Below are 13,637 nucleotides of genomic sequence, written 5' to 3' on the forward strand. Positions count from 1 at the left end.
AAGATGAAACAATATTGCCTTTTAACTTAGATTGCACAACAACTCTCTTTTTTATTGGCACAGGTATATTCTGTGAAAAACAATCTTACTCAAATAGTTTAGGATCATTATAATGGCAAAGCTCTCTCTCTCTCTCAGAACGAATATTTAATGTGGTTGCATGCATAAGACAAGAACTCTAAGTCTCTAACAAGTAACAAGTCTACGTAGGGTCGTTGCAGAACAACTTCCAGCTTTCTCTTTGGTTCTTCAACATAGACATTAACCTACCCAAAGTCAGCCATTTCAAAAGTTGAACTCTTCCTAGCTTTTATAACCTCCATATCTTCCTGAGATGATGCTGAATAGACATGATAATGAATAGCGAGCACCGCACCTTCAAGTTAAACACACAGAGATGGAGAAAATAAAAGAAATTTGTTGTAGCAAAGTTATGGTTGCCAGTGTATGGGAATTGCCACAACACAAGTGAAGTCACAGTGATTTGAAAAGTGTTAAGTCAAACGTTTTATTCACACCATCCAAGTAGAATCTTTCATCTGTGTTGCTGGGACCGTTTATTCTACATAACATGTCACATGCTGGAATTGTATTTTCTACTGTGTACTATATTTTACCACCATCTTGTCGAATAGAAATTATTAGGTTGTTCGAACCACCATCTAGTCCATAAACTTGACCAATTTCTATGTGATAGGTCAAGTGTTATTAATTTTTTTTGTCCTGATCGAATTTGGATGTGGTTATGGTGTAATTATAATTATACTAAAAAAATAATTGAGATTCTCATAAATTTATGTACTTATAAAATAGATTATGACAAGTTGTAATTAAATTTATGTACTTCAAAAAAAAAATATGTACTTAGAAAATAGATTATGACAACTTGGAATTCTTTAATCAATACAGTTGTTATGATTTCGTACTTACTGTTTTGTCCTCTAAAATTACTTAATTACTCTAGAAGGATTAAAGGATATCCTGAGGGTTGAAGTGCAAAATAATAGTTAGCATCCGTTTGCAAATAGGAATATTTTTCTAATTTCAGAAGAAAAAAAAAACTATGATGGTCTAAATAAGCTGGATTGAAAGTGATCACAAATGTTTTACTAGTACGTTGAGGTTTTCTTCTTTAAATGACTGAGTTCTCATTTGTTTGACTGTATTTAGATAATTTGCAAGTCTTTCCAATAGGTGAAATTGCTGCTACAATGAAGCGGTGGAGTAAATAAAATACCATTCAAAATTGAACTTTCACAAATCACAAGACATAAAATGATAAACAATGCAAGAAAAAGATAATTCGTAAATTGGCTTATTATCCCACTTTGCAGAGAGAACTATCAGAAAATACAAATCAATGTAGATTTTGTTACAAATTGCATGTAACTGAGAAAACCCTCATACAGCATTACTGTCGCCATCACTATGAGAAAAAAATAATTAAAAGAAAAAGTAAATTTAATAATAATAATAATAATAATAATAATAATAATAATAATAATAATAATAATAATAATAATAATAGAACATAGAAAAACAATTTCTTACAATAATATATGTACAATTAATTGAGAGAAAAAAAAAGGCATAAATAGAGACAACACACAAATTGGTATCTTGTAACTTCAAACTCTGCTCAAGATGGGTTTAGATCCCGTGAGGTTTGGCCCTGCCATCTGTTAAACAAAGAACCAGAGATTATTCACAAGCATATTCAATTGCCATAAAATGTGAATAAAAGGAGGGAATGAGAGAGTCATGCTCTTTATTTCACTAGCAAGGCTAGGAAAAAGTGCACCATTCATAACTAGTACTACACTACTACTTTGAATAAAGTTATTCACTGGGAAAATGATAACTTCCATAAACCTTGAGAGAAGAAATCTTGCTAGTGGGCTTAAATTGCTATTTGAATTATGTTCCTTGTTTTGTTGTTTCTTCCTGTTATCAGCCTCCGCATTTTGGGTTTCTTCAGCTGACTTGTTCTTGCTGAATAGTTGGCCTGCCAGTCCCTGCATGTCCTTCAATGAATCTTCCTTTGAACTGCACATACAAGAGAATGAGATACATATATTTTCCATTTTTGGTTTTTCTAAAGAACTTGAGTGGAAGGCAAACCTTGCCAATCGCTGAAGCAACTTTTTGACAAAAACATCACAGGATTTAGGTTTTGTACCCTCCATGTTTATTAAAGAATTGATAACTGCCCTCATGAGTTCTGGATCATCAGCAATGGCCTACATAACAAACACAAAACATAACAAAAACCAAGAAGAACAAAAAAATCTATTCACGCGGTAAGTTGCCAAAAGCATGCAAAACTTCCATCTTATCAAACAGAGTTTTCATAGTGTCCAATCATCCTCACTTTTCCGCCACCCCAGTCCCCCCCAAAGAAAATAAAATACCATAGAAGTTTCTTCACATATATTCTTTTTTAACTTCATTCTGTTTTTATAATGTAGGTGATTAATAGTAATAAGGCTTAATTATGTTTTTAGTCATTGAAATTTGGGGTAAATCCCTTTTTGGTCTCCTAAAAACAAATCATTTTAGTCCCTCAAATTCCCAAAAATACATTTTTAGTTCCTGGAGCTGGACGAAGTTAACAGAAGTGGTGGCATGTGCTCGGAAGTGGACACGTCACAAAACTACTTTTCAGCACTTCCATTAACGTCATTTGGCTCCAATGACTAAAAATGTGTTTTTTGAAATTTAAGAGAAATGATTTTTTTTTTCAATTTGAGGAACCAAAAATTGATTTACTGTAAAATTCAGGGACTTAAAACATAATTAAACCTAATAATAATTTTCAATAAATAGTCAGTATAGCTCGTGAGTCATACTCAAAACTGAATAATAAACATATGAAACAATTTAAATTATGGAATCTAGAGGAGCTCTCTATTTAGAATGAAAGGAAGTCATAATATAATTTTACACTAACACGCTGCTTAGAAATATTATGGATAAAATATATGTAAGAATTTACCTCTTTTAATGAAGGAATAAGTAAAACAGATAACGGCACCGACGATGACATTATTTTAGCACTTTCTTCGCCATCACTAGCATGATGTGATCTTAACATGCTCTTGTGTGCATCATATTCACCATGCGGTCTGAAAAAAAAAATTCCCAAAGAATGTAGGTTCACATCTTTACTTCAGCAACAAAAAAATTACCAGCTCTTTGCTATGAATGTACCTTGAAGAATCAGAGCTACTAGCCTTTTGATCTCTTTTGCTTTCCTGTCTATCATTGTTGATTTTTCCCCGGGCAAGTCTCTCTCGAGCATTCGATTTCCTCAGGATAGCAGCCTTTGCCTACGGAGACAAACAGGCAGGAAAATGCTGTTTATAAGCAATATCAATCTGAAGTAATCACAAACATGTCAAATCTAATAATAAATTATAAATGAACATAAAGTGAAAAATTTTCGACACGGGTACTTAGGAAATGGTTTAAGAATATAGCAAGGGAAAATCATAAAATACTGTTCTACACTTCTACAAATAAATCAACAGCATCATGGAACCAAATCTATACACAAGAAGGGGGGATGCTCATCTTGTGCTAAATTGATCAACATGCAAGAGAAATTTACAAGTTATACCCCAGAGAAATGGTACCTCAGCAAGATTTGCTGCACTATCTTCCATTGAGGCATTTGAATTTCTGTCATTAAGTCCCAATCGAGACCTTGGTGTCTGTGGAGAATCAGACTCATCATGCTGGCCACGTAAGACAACAGTTCCACTTGAAGAAGCATCTTCAAAAGAAGCATAGCTGCTGCTAGACTACAGTTAATCAAAATTCTCAGTTTGTGACTTTACAGAACAGCTGTAAGAACTAATAAGTTTCTTATCAAAGTAACACAGCTTGAACAATACCAGAGAGCTCTGGTCACGAAATGCAGATGACCTTGATCCTTTTGGAGATCGAATAACAACAGTTCCTGATCCATTCCCAGATAATTCATCCTGCAAATTGATGATTTCAGAAAATCAAGGCAGTCCAGGTTGTTCAAAATGAATATTCAATAAGTTCATAGTAATTCCATCTTTACTTCATAGTTGACAATTTTTTCAAATAAGATTAATGAGGTGAGCTCTCTAAATAATTACACCACTTGAGAGTAGAGACTATATAATTGTTGTTTGTGTATGCTAAATGGGTAGCAACATCAGCTGTACAGAAATCAGTTTCAGCTCAAAGTATCTAAAAGCTCAGCGGGTAATTATTTAGAGTAAAATGGTTAAGCATTAATCACAGAGTTTAATGGTCATGCACTTAATTTTACACCGTCATCTAATCATAAATCACTGTTGATATGACTTTTAAAATAATTACCATAAAAGTCAACAATCTTACCATACATGGTAGGTTGTGATTGGATGATATTGTAAAACAGTGTATAACCCTTTTTCTCTTAATCATATATCCAATGTTTTATAAATACCAAAAACATTCAAAGGATCCTTTTTGGAGATGTGGCTGCAAAATATATAATTCAACTGATTTAGTTAACTTCTTTGACAAAGACGGAAACACAGAATCAATTACATCTTCAAGATGATTATCCAGATGCTCATCATGGTGGGGAACTCTAAGATCTCTTCCAAAGGAACTTTCAAGTGACTCATTAAGTGCACTTCTATTGACAGATACCCCTTGATAGCCCCTCTCTGGAGCTTTTCGTTGGGTAAGCTGATTATGTGAAACTTCAGTTTTCTTATCTCTAAACTGCGGTGGTCGAGAAACATTACGGAAGGTTCCAGTACCCTGTGATCCACCAATGCTGAAGTCCCATCCAGCACTTTTCAGGGTTTTACCCTGATCACTGCAAATTAGAAACTGTCCATAAAAAATTCAATATATATAAAATAAAAATAGTAGCCAACAATCATAACCTACCTGGGTCGATTATTTTCTTCACCTCTTGAATCTCTTGCCACCTTTACAGTACCTGATGCCTCCCCCATCCCACTTGGACCATTTCTGGGTGTCTCCTCATCTTCCTTTATTTGGTACTTTGGACGCTCCCTATAATGAAGCCACAAGGCATGATCATGTCAACCACAAGCTGGGGAATAATACTTGTAATTTTCAATTTTCTGATGGCTAAAGTTGCCCAGCAAAAGGGTTTCAGAAGTAAATTTTTTGAGAAAGAATGAAATGGAAGAACAAGAGGGGGGGGGAATTAATAGCCAAAAGCAAAAATAGGTAGAATTACATATATAAAATATAGCAAGACCTTTATCAATGATTCACACCTTATTCTTTCTGAAAGCTTTGAACTCTTCCTAGCATTCCGAATAAAACGGTCCTTGAGAAGTTCCTTAGCACTTGGCCTCTGGAATTGAATCCATTAAAAGGAGGGGAATTAAGAGCCTGACAGAGAGATCAACTTCACCAGTTCCACTCCAAGCTAGTCTAAAAAGCTTCTAATTAGGGAAAACTAAATAATATATCATATCAAGTTGACAGCTACAAATTTCAACAGGAAATAAACAAATAATTCTGTTATCCCAATTATTACTAAATTAGGATGCAAATTAGCATATCCTACGTCCAATATTTCTTATTATTACCTTTTCCCGCTAAAAAATAAATGTTCTAGAAAAGCATATTAAGTGTAAAAAGGAATACCGCACGGATTCTCATACAATCCATAAAGTGAGCATTTGACTCTATTTGAATCATAAAGCAGAACCTTTTCATTAACAATATATAAGAACTGCAACTATGCCAAGAGAACTAAAGAAAATGAAATAATAATAAGTGTATGAAAAGCATAGACACTTGCCTCAGCAGGAACCTTCTTTAAGCACAAAGAAACAAATTCTTTCAATGGACGAGAAAAATGATCATCTAGCTGAAGAAAATGAGATTAAATGTTAACTACGTTATGCTGGAAAAAATAATATCTCTGTTTGAACTTTGAAAAACTCAATTTACATAAAATGGTTCAAAACTTGAAAGATTGACTTGTTTGATACTGAAGAACTCAACCTGTGGAGGATTCTCTCGGGGTATAATGAAAAGCACTCTCATTGGGTGAAGATCAGCAAGTGGAGGCTCCCCCTTTGCCATCTCAATTGCAGTGATTCCCAGAGACCAGATATCTGCCTGCAAAAACAGATTACTCCAGTGATGATTCTAAGAAAAACAATGACTAACAAACTAAAAATAAAGGTGAAAAAACAGAACCAAAGAGAAACATAACAAAAGAGATTTAGACTAAATATATTACAACCTTCTCATTATATCCATCAGTATTCTGAATAACCTCAGGTGCCATCCAGAATGGTGTTCCTACAAATGTCTGTTATGATATAAAAAAAAAAATATGTATCCAGTCAAAGATGAAGAGCTGTAGAGTACTAATTTAGAACTCCAAGTGATTTTTTAATTGCACAAAGTATTAAATGCGGTAAGGACTACCACAGAAAATTACAGCCTATACAAGAAAAAAACAGAAATTCAAGATTCAGTTTGCCCAACTCATATTACATCAGGAGTAGACACAAAATATTCTGCACCATGTTTCCTTCACTTTGGGAGTCTAACTGAAAAAAAGAACAATTTTGTTCTCTTGAAAGGAGGTTAAGAACTTACGATTGAGATGATCAATCATAAAATAACAGACATAACTTTTACTCTAAATGTAATGAAAAAAAATACTATATCAATAACCCATCCACTTTCAATTAACTTCAATGAAATATGTTTACCTTTCTCCTTGATATAGTCCTTGTCAATTGAGCAGAAACACCAAAATCTGCAACCTGGTGACATTCCACATGTATGCAAGTCCGCATCTCAAATTATTACATGCATCATTTTTCAATGAAATCATAAAATAAACAAATTGGATATAACCTGTCAGAATATAACATACCTTTACATCACCATTCTCAGACAATAAAATGTTTGCAGCTGTATAATTAACATGTAAATGCTGTCAATTACAAAGCTAATGTAAAAACAAAAAAGAAAATTCCATGACTACAAAACTACATATAGACAAGAGAAAAGAAGTTTCAAAGTACGAAAAATTCAATGGCAATGGGGTTGCTTCTGATACCTTTAATGTCTCTATGAATTTTTCCTTCACTATGTAGATAATCAACAGCATGCAGCAAGTCACGTAGAATGCAAGCAATTGACATTTCATCAAGGGGAGGACCCGATTGGATCTACAGAAGCAAAACCAGAATTAACACCATAGAAAAAGATACAACAAACAAGGCATACAACCATATTGGAAATGTTAACAGACATAAATATGATAAATAGTGGCACACAAAAACTGGCCATTCAAAATATAATGATAGAAAATTAATAACAGGGAAAGTACAAAGAAGGATAAAAAATCTTCCTAGAACAACCAATGGAAAAAAAATAACAAAAGAGAAGGAAGATATAAGAAAAAAATTATAAGCATCTAAAGTCATACAACTAAATCAACCAGCATTAATCCACAAATTCTGTTGCCATAGACGATAACAAGGTTGTTGAAAATCAAAATATAATAAAACTTCGTACCCCATTGCCCAGAGGCTCTTCGCTATGCGAAGGTATGGGGGAGGGATATTGTACGCAGCCTTACCCTTGCATATGCAAAGAGGCTGTTTCCGGATTCGAACCCATGACCAACAAGTCACCAAGGCACAACTTTACCGCTGCACCAGGGCTCGCCCTCAAAATCAAAATATAATGTTCTGATTTATTAATAATAGCAGTTTATAGGCACATAATCTTTGATTCAAGCACACAGTTTTCAGTCAATTATTCCTCTGTTTCTCCTATTATAACAAGGGTTATATTATAAACATACAAGAATTATAACTAATACAATATTATAATCCAGTTTTATGCATATCAGTTCTTTGGTCGATTGGAGTCTAAAGATGGAGTATTGAGTACTCAACCATTAGCATTTCCCCTAGGACACTCTGCGATAAGCTGAATGTTTATACTTTAAAAATGCTTGTAACTATTTTCTCTTATCAGAAATTACACACCAAGAATTCAAGTAACTATTTTTTCTCTTGGCTGCTCTCTAACAAGCATTTCATTCTCTTTTTTTAGCATTTTTTTAAAAGGATGGTCTCTTATCCTCCTAGCTCTTTGTAATCTTCTTTGTCTTGATAAAAAAATAATTATAAGAAAGTCAAAAATATATCAGACAGTTCAAGGATAAGCAGGGTAAGTCTCGCTAAAGGATGATTTCTGACAAACATCCATTTCAATTTTCGAGCACTTAACATATAGAAGCAAGCAAACAGAAGTAACCTACTAGATCAGCAACCGAACCACCAGCCATGTATTCCATTATTATCCAAAGTTTAGTTTGATTGAGATAGGAACCATAATATTCAGTAATGTATGGACATCGACATTGGGACAGAACAGAAATTTCCTGAAAATATTAAACAAAATCAAAATTAAAAAGTTGGGTACAGCAAATATCAAGTACAAGTAATCTACAGGATTATACCTTCTGGATATCGTCAATTTCATCCTCTCTGTGAAGTGACAAAAAGAAAGGAAAGACCAATTAGGAAGTATTGAGGAATAAATGCATATAGATTAAGAGCACAACACAGCAAAAATATGATGTTAATACTGCATCCAGGGGTTTCCCATTCTACAGTTGAGCTAATGCTCAGTTTTCTTAATACTAACTATTGTTGAGAATGAAATCTCCTTCCACTCTTGTCCGTCCATTTAACCTAATCACTTGAACAATTATGTAACTAACTACTCTTAACCACCTAACACAAACCACCTGCTTTGTCTCCACACTTTTCATTCTTTTGTCCTGGGTCCTATCCATATTCAATTGTCAGAAATATGGCGGGAGAGAAAACTCATCTACCAAATATTCCTCTATTAGTATTATTTCTACCAAAATCTTCAACAGAATTAAGTGAACTGGAATGGTCAACCTGACTTCAGACTTCGCCCTCCCCTAGTACAAAGAGCTTATCAAGGATTGAAAGAAAAAGGAGAAAATGATATTTTTACAGTGTTATGTCCCAAAATTCTAATAGACAGGCAATCTTTTATGATGTAATGAAATGTGCTTTTCAACATATTTTAGGATTCTCATTGCTATAAAATTGGTTAGCAGCCCTAATATGTCCAATACAGTAGTTCCAAGAATTAAAGCATTCTAGGAAATAACAGAAGGGGGACAACAGACTTACGATTCTTCTAAGTCAATTACTTTGATGGCGACTAGTTTGTTGAGCTCCCTGTCAAATCTGGAAATAAGATAGTACAACAAAGAAACAAACAACTCATTGTTCATGTCTGAGTGTCTAACTTAGGACAGTAAATAAAAGACGTTCAGAGAACAATAACTAGTTTTTTAGACCATGTCAATTTATAATTTTATTTTATGTTACAATGATAACTGACAACCAAAAACAAATAATCTTGTGGAAGTTCCTCAGATGTATTCGTTTATTATTATTTTTTTCTCTTGATTATATGAACAATATCCACAAACTTGCTAAAGTAGAAATTTTCTTCGATCCTTGACAGTAAAATTCTATTCTCACAGATTGTAACCAAACCAAATAAAAAACTTCGTATCCCATTGCCCGGAGGCTCTTCGCTATACAAAGAGCTCAAATAGAGCTCAAATAAATAACACATAAGAATTTTCAATGATCATCTTCAGACTATGAATTTTAGTTTCAATAACCTGGTCATGTCCATTAAAAAAATAGTTAGTTAAACACAACTATTAACTACTACCTACCAATAAGAACAAAAGCACGCACACATACATGCTTGACCACCTATATCTGCCAGCAAGGTGTAGCTCTCTTGGAACTAGACTCGTCATTTTAGGAAGCCAGCTATGAATTTTCTAATTATATATTTCATGCACAGTGTGACATGCTCTAGATTATACATACAACTTCAAATTCTAAACAAACACAAACAAACACAAAAAGAAAATGAAAATGAAAATCCAATATAAGAATTGCTATTATAATGGAAAAGTTAAGAAGTGAAACTGATCTGAAAAGGACATACATCCTTCTCTTTAAACTATAAGTCTATTTTGTGCTTTGTTGCAAATTTTTACATAGACAGAGACAGGCCTAGATCAAAGAAGAGAATAGTGGTAGGCAATAGATAGCCATCATTAAGCTTTGTCCAATATTTGTAACATTACATGGATAGACCATCTATGAGTGTGTTCTATAAGTTTACACCAAGGGTCAACTTTGAACCCTTGGATCTTCCTGGTTTAGACATTCATACCCAACATATCCAGGATCCAGTGCCCCAAATACATGTTTTTTTGCACATGATATAGTTCAGGCGGAAGAGTCAAGAGAGGAAATAAATAGTAAACTAGAGTTATAGAGAAAAATCACAAAGTTTCCATTTAAGTAGAAACAAAAACGAAGTACATGAAATGAAAATTCAGCAAGACGTGCTCTAGCATAGGCTTGGAGGTGAACTTTGGGAATCATACCATATCACAAGTAATACAGTTTAGGTGTCCTACATCTATCATACAAAGCAATAGAGACATTGAAACAGATGAATGCTTCAAGATTTACTTGTTGTAGACACATGCCGCTTAAGCTAAAAGGAAAGCTTTACCGTATAGCCATAAGACAAGCAATACTTTATGATACTATATGTTCGATGATAAAATGCCAACAAGAGCATAATAGTAGAATAGATGAAAATGCTGTGTTGGATTTAATATTATATAGAAAGAAAAAAAATCAGGAAATCACGTATTATGGAGAAATTTGAAATGGCAATATAGAGGAAAAGTTGGTAAAAATGTATGTTAGAGTGTAACATGGTTTGGACATATTACCAGAAGATTAATAAAATCTTCAATTATAAGAGTTAATCAAATGGAGGATAGCCCAATTAATAGGGTAAAGATAGACAAAGAAAGACTCGAAGTGAAACAATTAAAAAGTATCTAAGATTAAATAGCCCGAGTAAAGAATTAGTTTTATACAGAGCACAATGGCATTGTCTGATTCATGTAGCCAACCTCATCTAATAGTAAAAACTTAGGTCATTGTTGCTGTGTTTATAGTAATATTTAACACCATTTATCAATTATCAAAAAACAAAGATGCACATGATCTACTTCTTTTTAAGTAACAAACAAATGCAATTAGACACTTGCTCTTAAAAAAGAGGCTAAATTTTACTTTCGGTCCCTCTACTATGGCTAATCTTTATGCTTATTTCCCAAATTCTGGAGAAAGAATTTAAACTATCCTTGATAAGATACCATTGTATACATTTTTTTTTCAATATAAACTATTATCCAAAAATTCCATCCAGTCCATTCTATAGTGATGTTTGTCAAATGTTTGCATACATTAATGGCTCTTTATTCACACTAGCATCAGAGGGCGAGCTCTGGTGCAGCGGTAAAGTTGTGCCTTGGTGACTTGTTGGTCATGGGTTCGAATCCGGAAACAGTCTCTTTGCATATGCAAGGGTAAGGCTGCGTACAATATCCCTCCCCCATACCTTCGCATAGCGAAGAGCCTCTGGGCAATGGGATACGAAGTTTTTTATTCACACTAGCATCAAATCACAAATTTCACGCATTTTAGAATCATATGATATCAAATGAGCATCTAAAAAACAAGTTTAAGAATTTTTATTAACAAAACAATCCTCAACATTATTCCACCTGCAGAAACAACAGGAAAGAAAGCCCTACAATAGAACTATTCATTAACCCAATGAACAAGCAATGTGCATATACAATTACTGCTATGATTTAAACTCAATGTGCAAAGTTAGTTTGACTCTGCAAGGCTCAATAAACCAGTCCTAAAACTAACACCTACGCTTTATAGACATCTCCGAATGATCCCTGTCCAATAAGCTCCAATGAACTGAATCTCGATCCTGAGGCCTCAACTAGACCTGCCACATCAGCCATTCTCTCAGCAGCAAGTACTCAAAGCCTCATACACAGACTAAACCACATGCACCTGAAAAACCAAAGAGCACAACTCAGAGATGTAAATAGTGAAAATCACAAATCTCAAATCTCCCCACATTCTCCAAATTCCACCAATTAAAATAAAATCAAAACCAAACTTCCACATTCAAAAATATCATATTTCAAAACAGCAACTTTAATTTGTAAGCATCAAAGCGAATTAATCAAATAAAAAAAAAAACTTTATACACAATTGCACAACCCCAATTCAGCCTCAACTCAAATTCTAAACGAATGAATCAACAAATCAAAGCTTAATAAACAACAATTGAAAAAAAGAGGCACGATGCAGTGAAGCTGTGGACTGAAAGCAAAGCATGTGAGAGCTCGGTGGAGCAGTGCAATAATTGTTAGGTGGAAGTTAGGATGCAAAATTGACTCTACAACAAAATGGAATGCGCGAATGACACTGAGATTTCGTTCGCAGAGAAATTAAAAAAAAAAAAGGAAAGCGAAACCGCAACACCCACATCGAGATTTGGCAACAGCAGAATGTGGCATTCGAATTAGATTCAAACTTCGTGACCCGTGAAATGAATACGATTCGGGTTAGTGACAGTTTAAGGGTTTGCAAAACCACTTCAGTTTCAATCTACACCGTCCAAATTTTTTTATTGCAAAAAGCCTAGCACCCATCACAACAAAACACGTGTCTACTCCAAATATTTGTGCCAGCTACCACCCACTACCTTAGGCCTCATCCAATCAAGTTCTAATATATCACACTTCCTTGTTGGACCAAATCCATCCAATTCCGCGAGAGCACTGCTGGGTGCACCCAGCGATCCAGCAACATATTTTTGAAAAAAATTATAAAAAAAAATACTTACAAATTACGTGATCCTATGAACCATACGAATTAATTCATATGGATTATATAATCCGTATGACTCATACGGATTATATAATCCATATGAATTAATTTGTATGATTCATACGGATCACATAATTCATATAAGTTAATTTGTATGGATTACGTGATTCGTAAGTTTTTTTTTTAAAAAATCAAAAATATATTTTTTAATATGTTAATAAATTATTTTTTTAATAGTAAATATTTTTTATTTATAAAAAATAGACGAATTAAATAATTCGTATGAGTTATATCAAAATTAATTGTCATAAAATTTATTATTTAAATTTACATGCACATTAAATATACATAAAAAAATTTAGTGTTATATATAACAACATTATTTATTTTATGACATAATTATCCTATTAGTCCAATGGGTTAGAACGTTGTGCTGATAACCTAAAAGTCACAGATTTAATTCCTGCTTAAATCATTAATTTTTAACACATTTTTTAAAAATAAAATAAAATAAAACTTATGGATTGGGCTAATCCGTGGATCTCATAAATCCGTATGAGGCTTACGGATTAGTTGATCCGTATCTTTTCATGAAAGGACAAAATGGAAAAATTGTGAAATCGCTGGATGTACCAGTAATTTGACTCAGTGCACATAATGGTGTCCATTCCACAAGCGTTTTTTACTTTTTCAGCCCAATTATTTTTCTTTACATCATAAATGATAAAGGAAATTGCTAAATGTGCCCCATTTTTACGTTTGCACCCCTTTGTTGTTATTTTATTACAAAAATAC

General features: G+C 33.5%; 1 protein-coding gene across 3 annotated transcripts; it reads right to left on the reverse strand.

The window, feature by feature from the left end:
• Positions 1-1,299: 1,299 nt before the first annotated feature.
• LOC114376454 (germinal center kinase 1-like) lies at positions 1,300-12,618 on the reverse strand. 3 transcript variants are annotated; one of them, XM_028334572.1, is made up of 22 exons: positions 12,499-12,567; positions 12,295-12,408; positions 11,871-12,017; positions 9,222-9,278; positions 8,510-8,537; positions 8,309-8,431; positions 7,094-7,205; positions 6,908-6,945; positions 6,741-6,794; positions 6,263-6,331; positions 6,019-6,135; positions 5,813-5,881; positions 5,280-5,359; positions 4,921-5,049; positions 4,570-4,846; positions 3,897-3,986; positions 3,636-3,803; positions 3,211-3,329; positions 2,996-3,125; positions 2,122-2,240; positions 1,873-2,046; positions 1,481-1,679 (listed from the first exon to the last, which is right to left on the reverse strand). In XM_028334572.1, the coding sequence occupies exons 3-22, from the start codon at positions 11,963-11,965 to the stop codon at positions 1,640-1,642; spliced, it is 2,088 nt and encodes a 695-aa protein (XP_028190373.1). In that variant the 5' UTR covers positions 11,966-12,017; positions 12,295-12,408; positions 12,499-12,567; the 3' UTR covers positions 1,481-1,639. The 3 variants fall into 3 exon arrangements, with proteins under 3 accessions (XP_028190372.1, XP_028190373.1, XP_028190374.1); XM_028334571.1 differs by lacking the exon at positions 12,295-12,408 and having other exon boundaries at positions 1,300-1,679; positions 12,499-12,618; XM_028334573.1 differs by lacking the exons at positions 8,510-8,537; positions 9,222-9,278; positions 11,871-12,017; positions 12,295-12,408; positions 12,499-12,567 and having other exon boundaries at positions 8,305-8,414.
• Positions 12,619-13,637: the final 1,019 nt, after the last annotated feature.

This window comes from Glycine soja, chromosome 11 (assembly GCF_004193775.1).
Source record: "Glycine soja cultivar W05 chromosome 11, ASM419377v2, whole genome shotgun sequence".
Lineage (NCBI taxonomy): Eukaryota > Viridiplantae > Streptophyta > Magnoliopsida > Fabales > Fabaceae > Glycine > Glycine soja.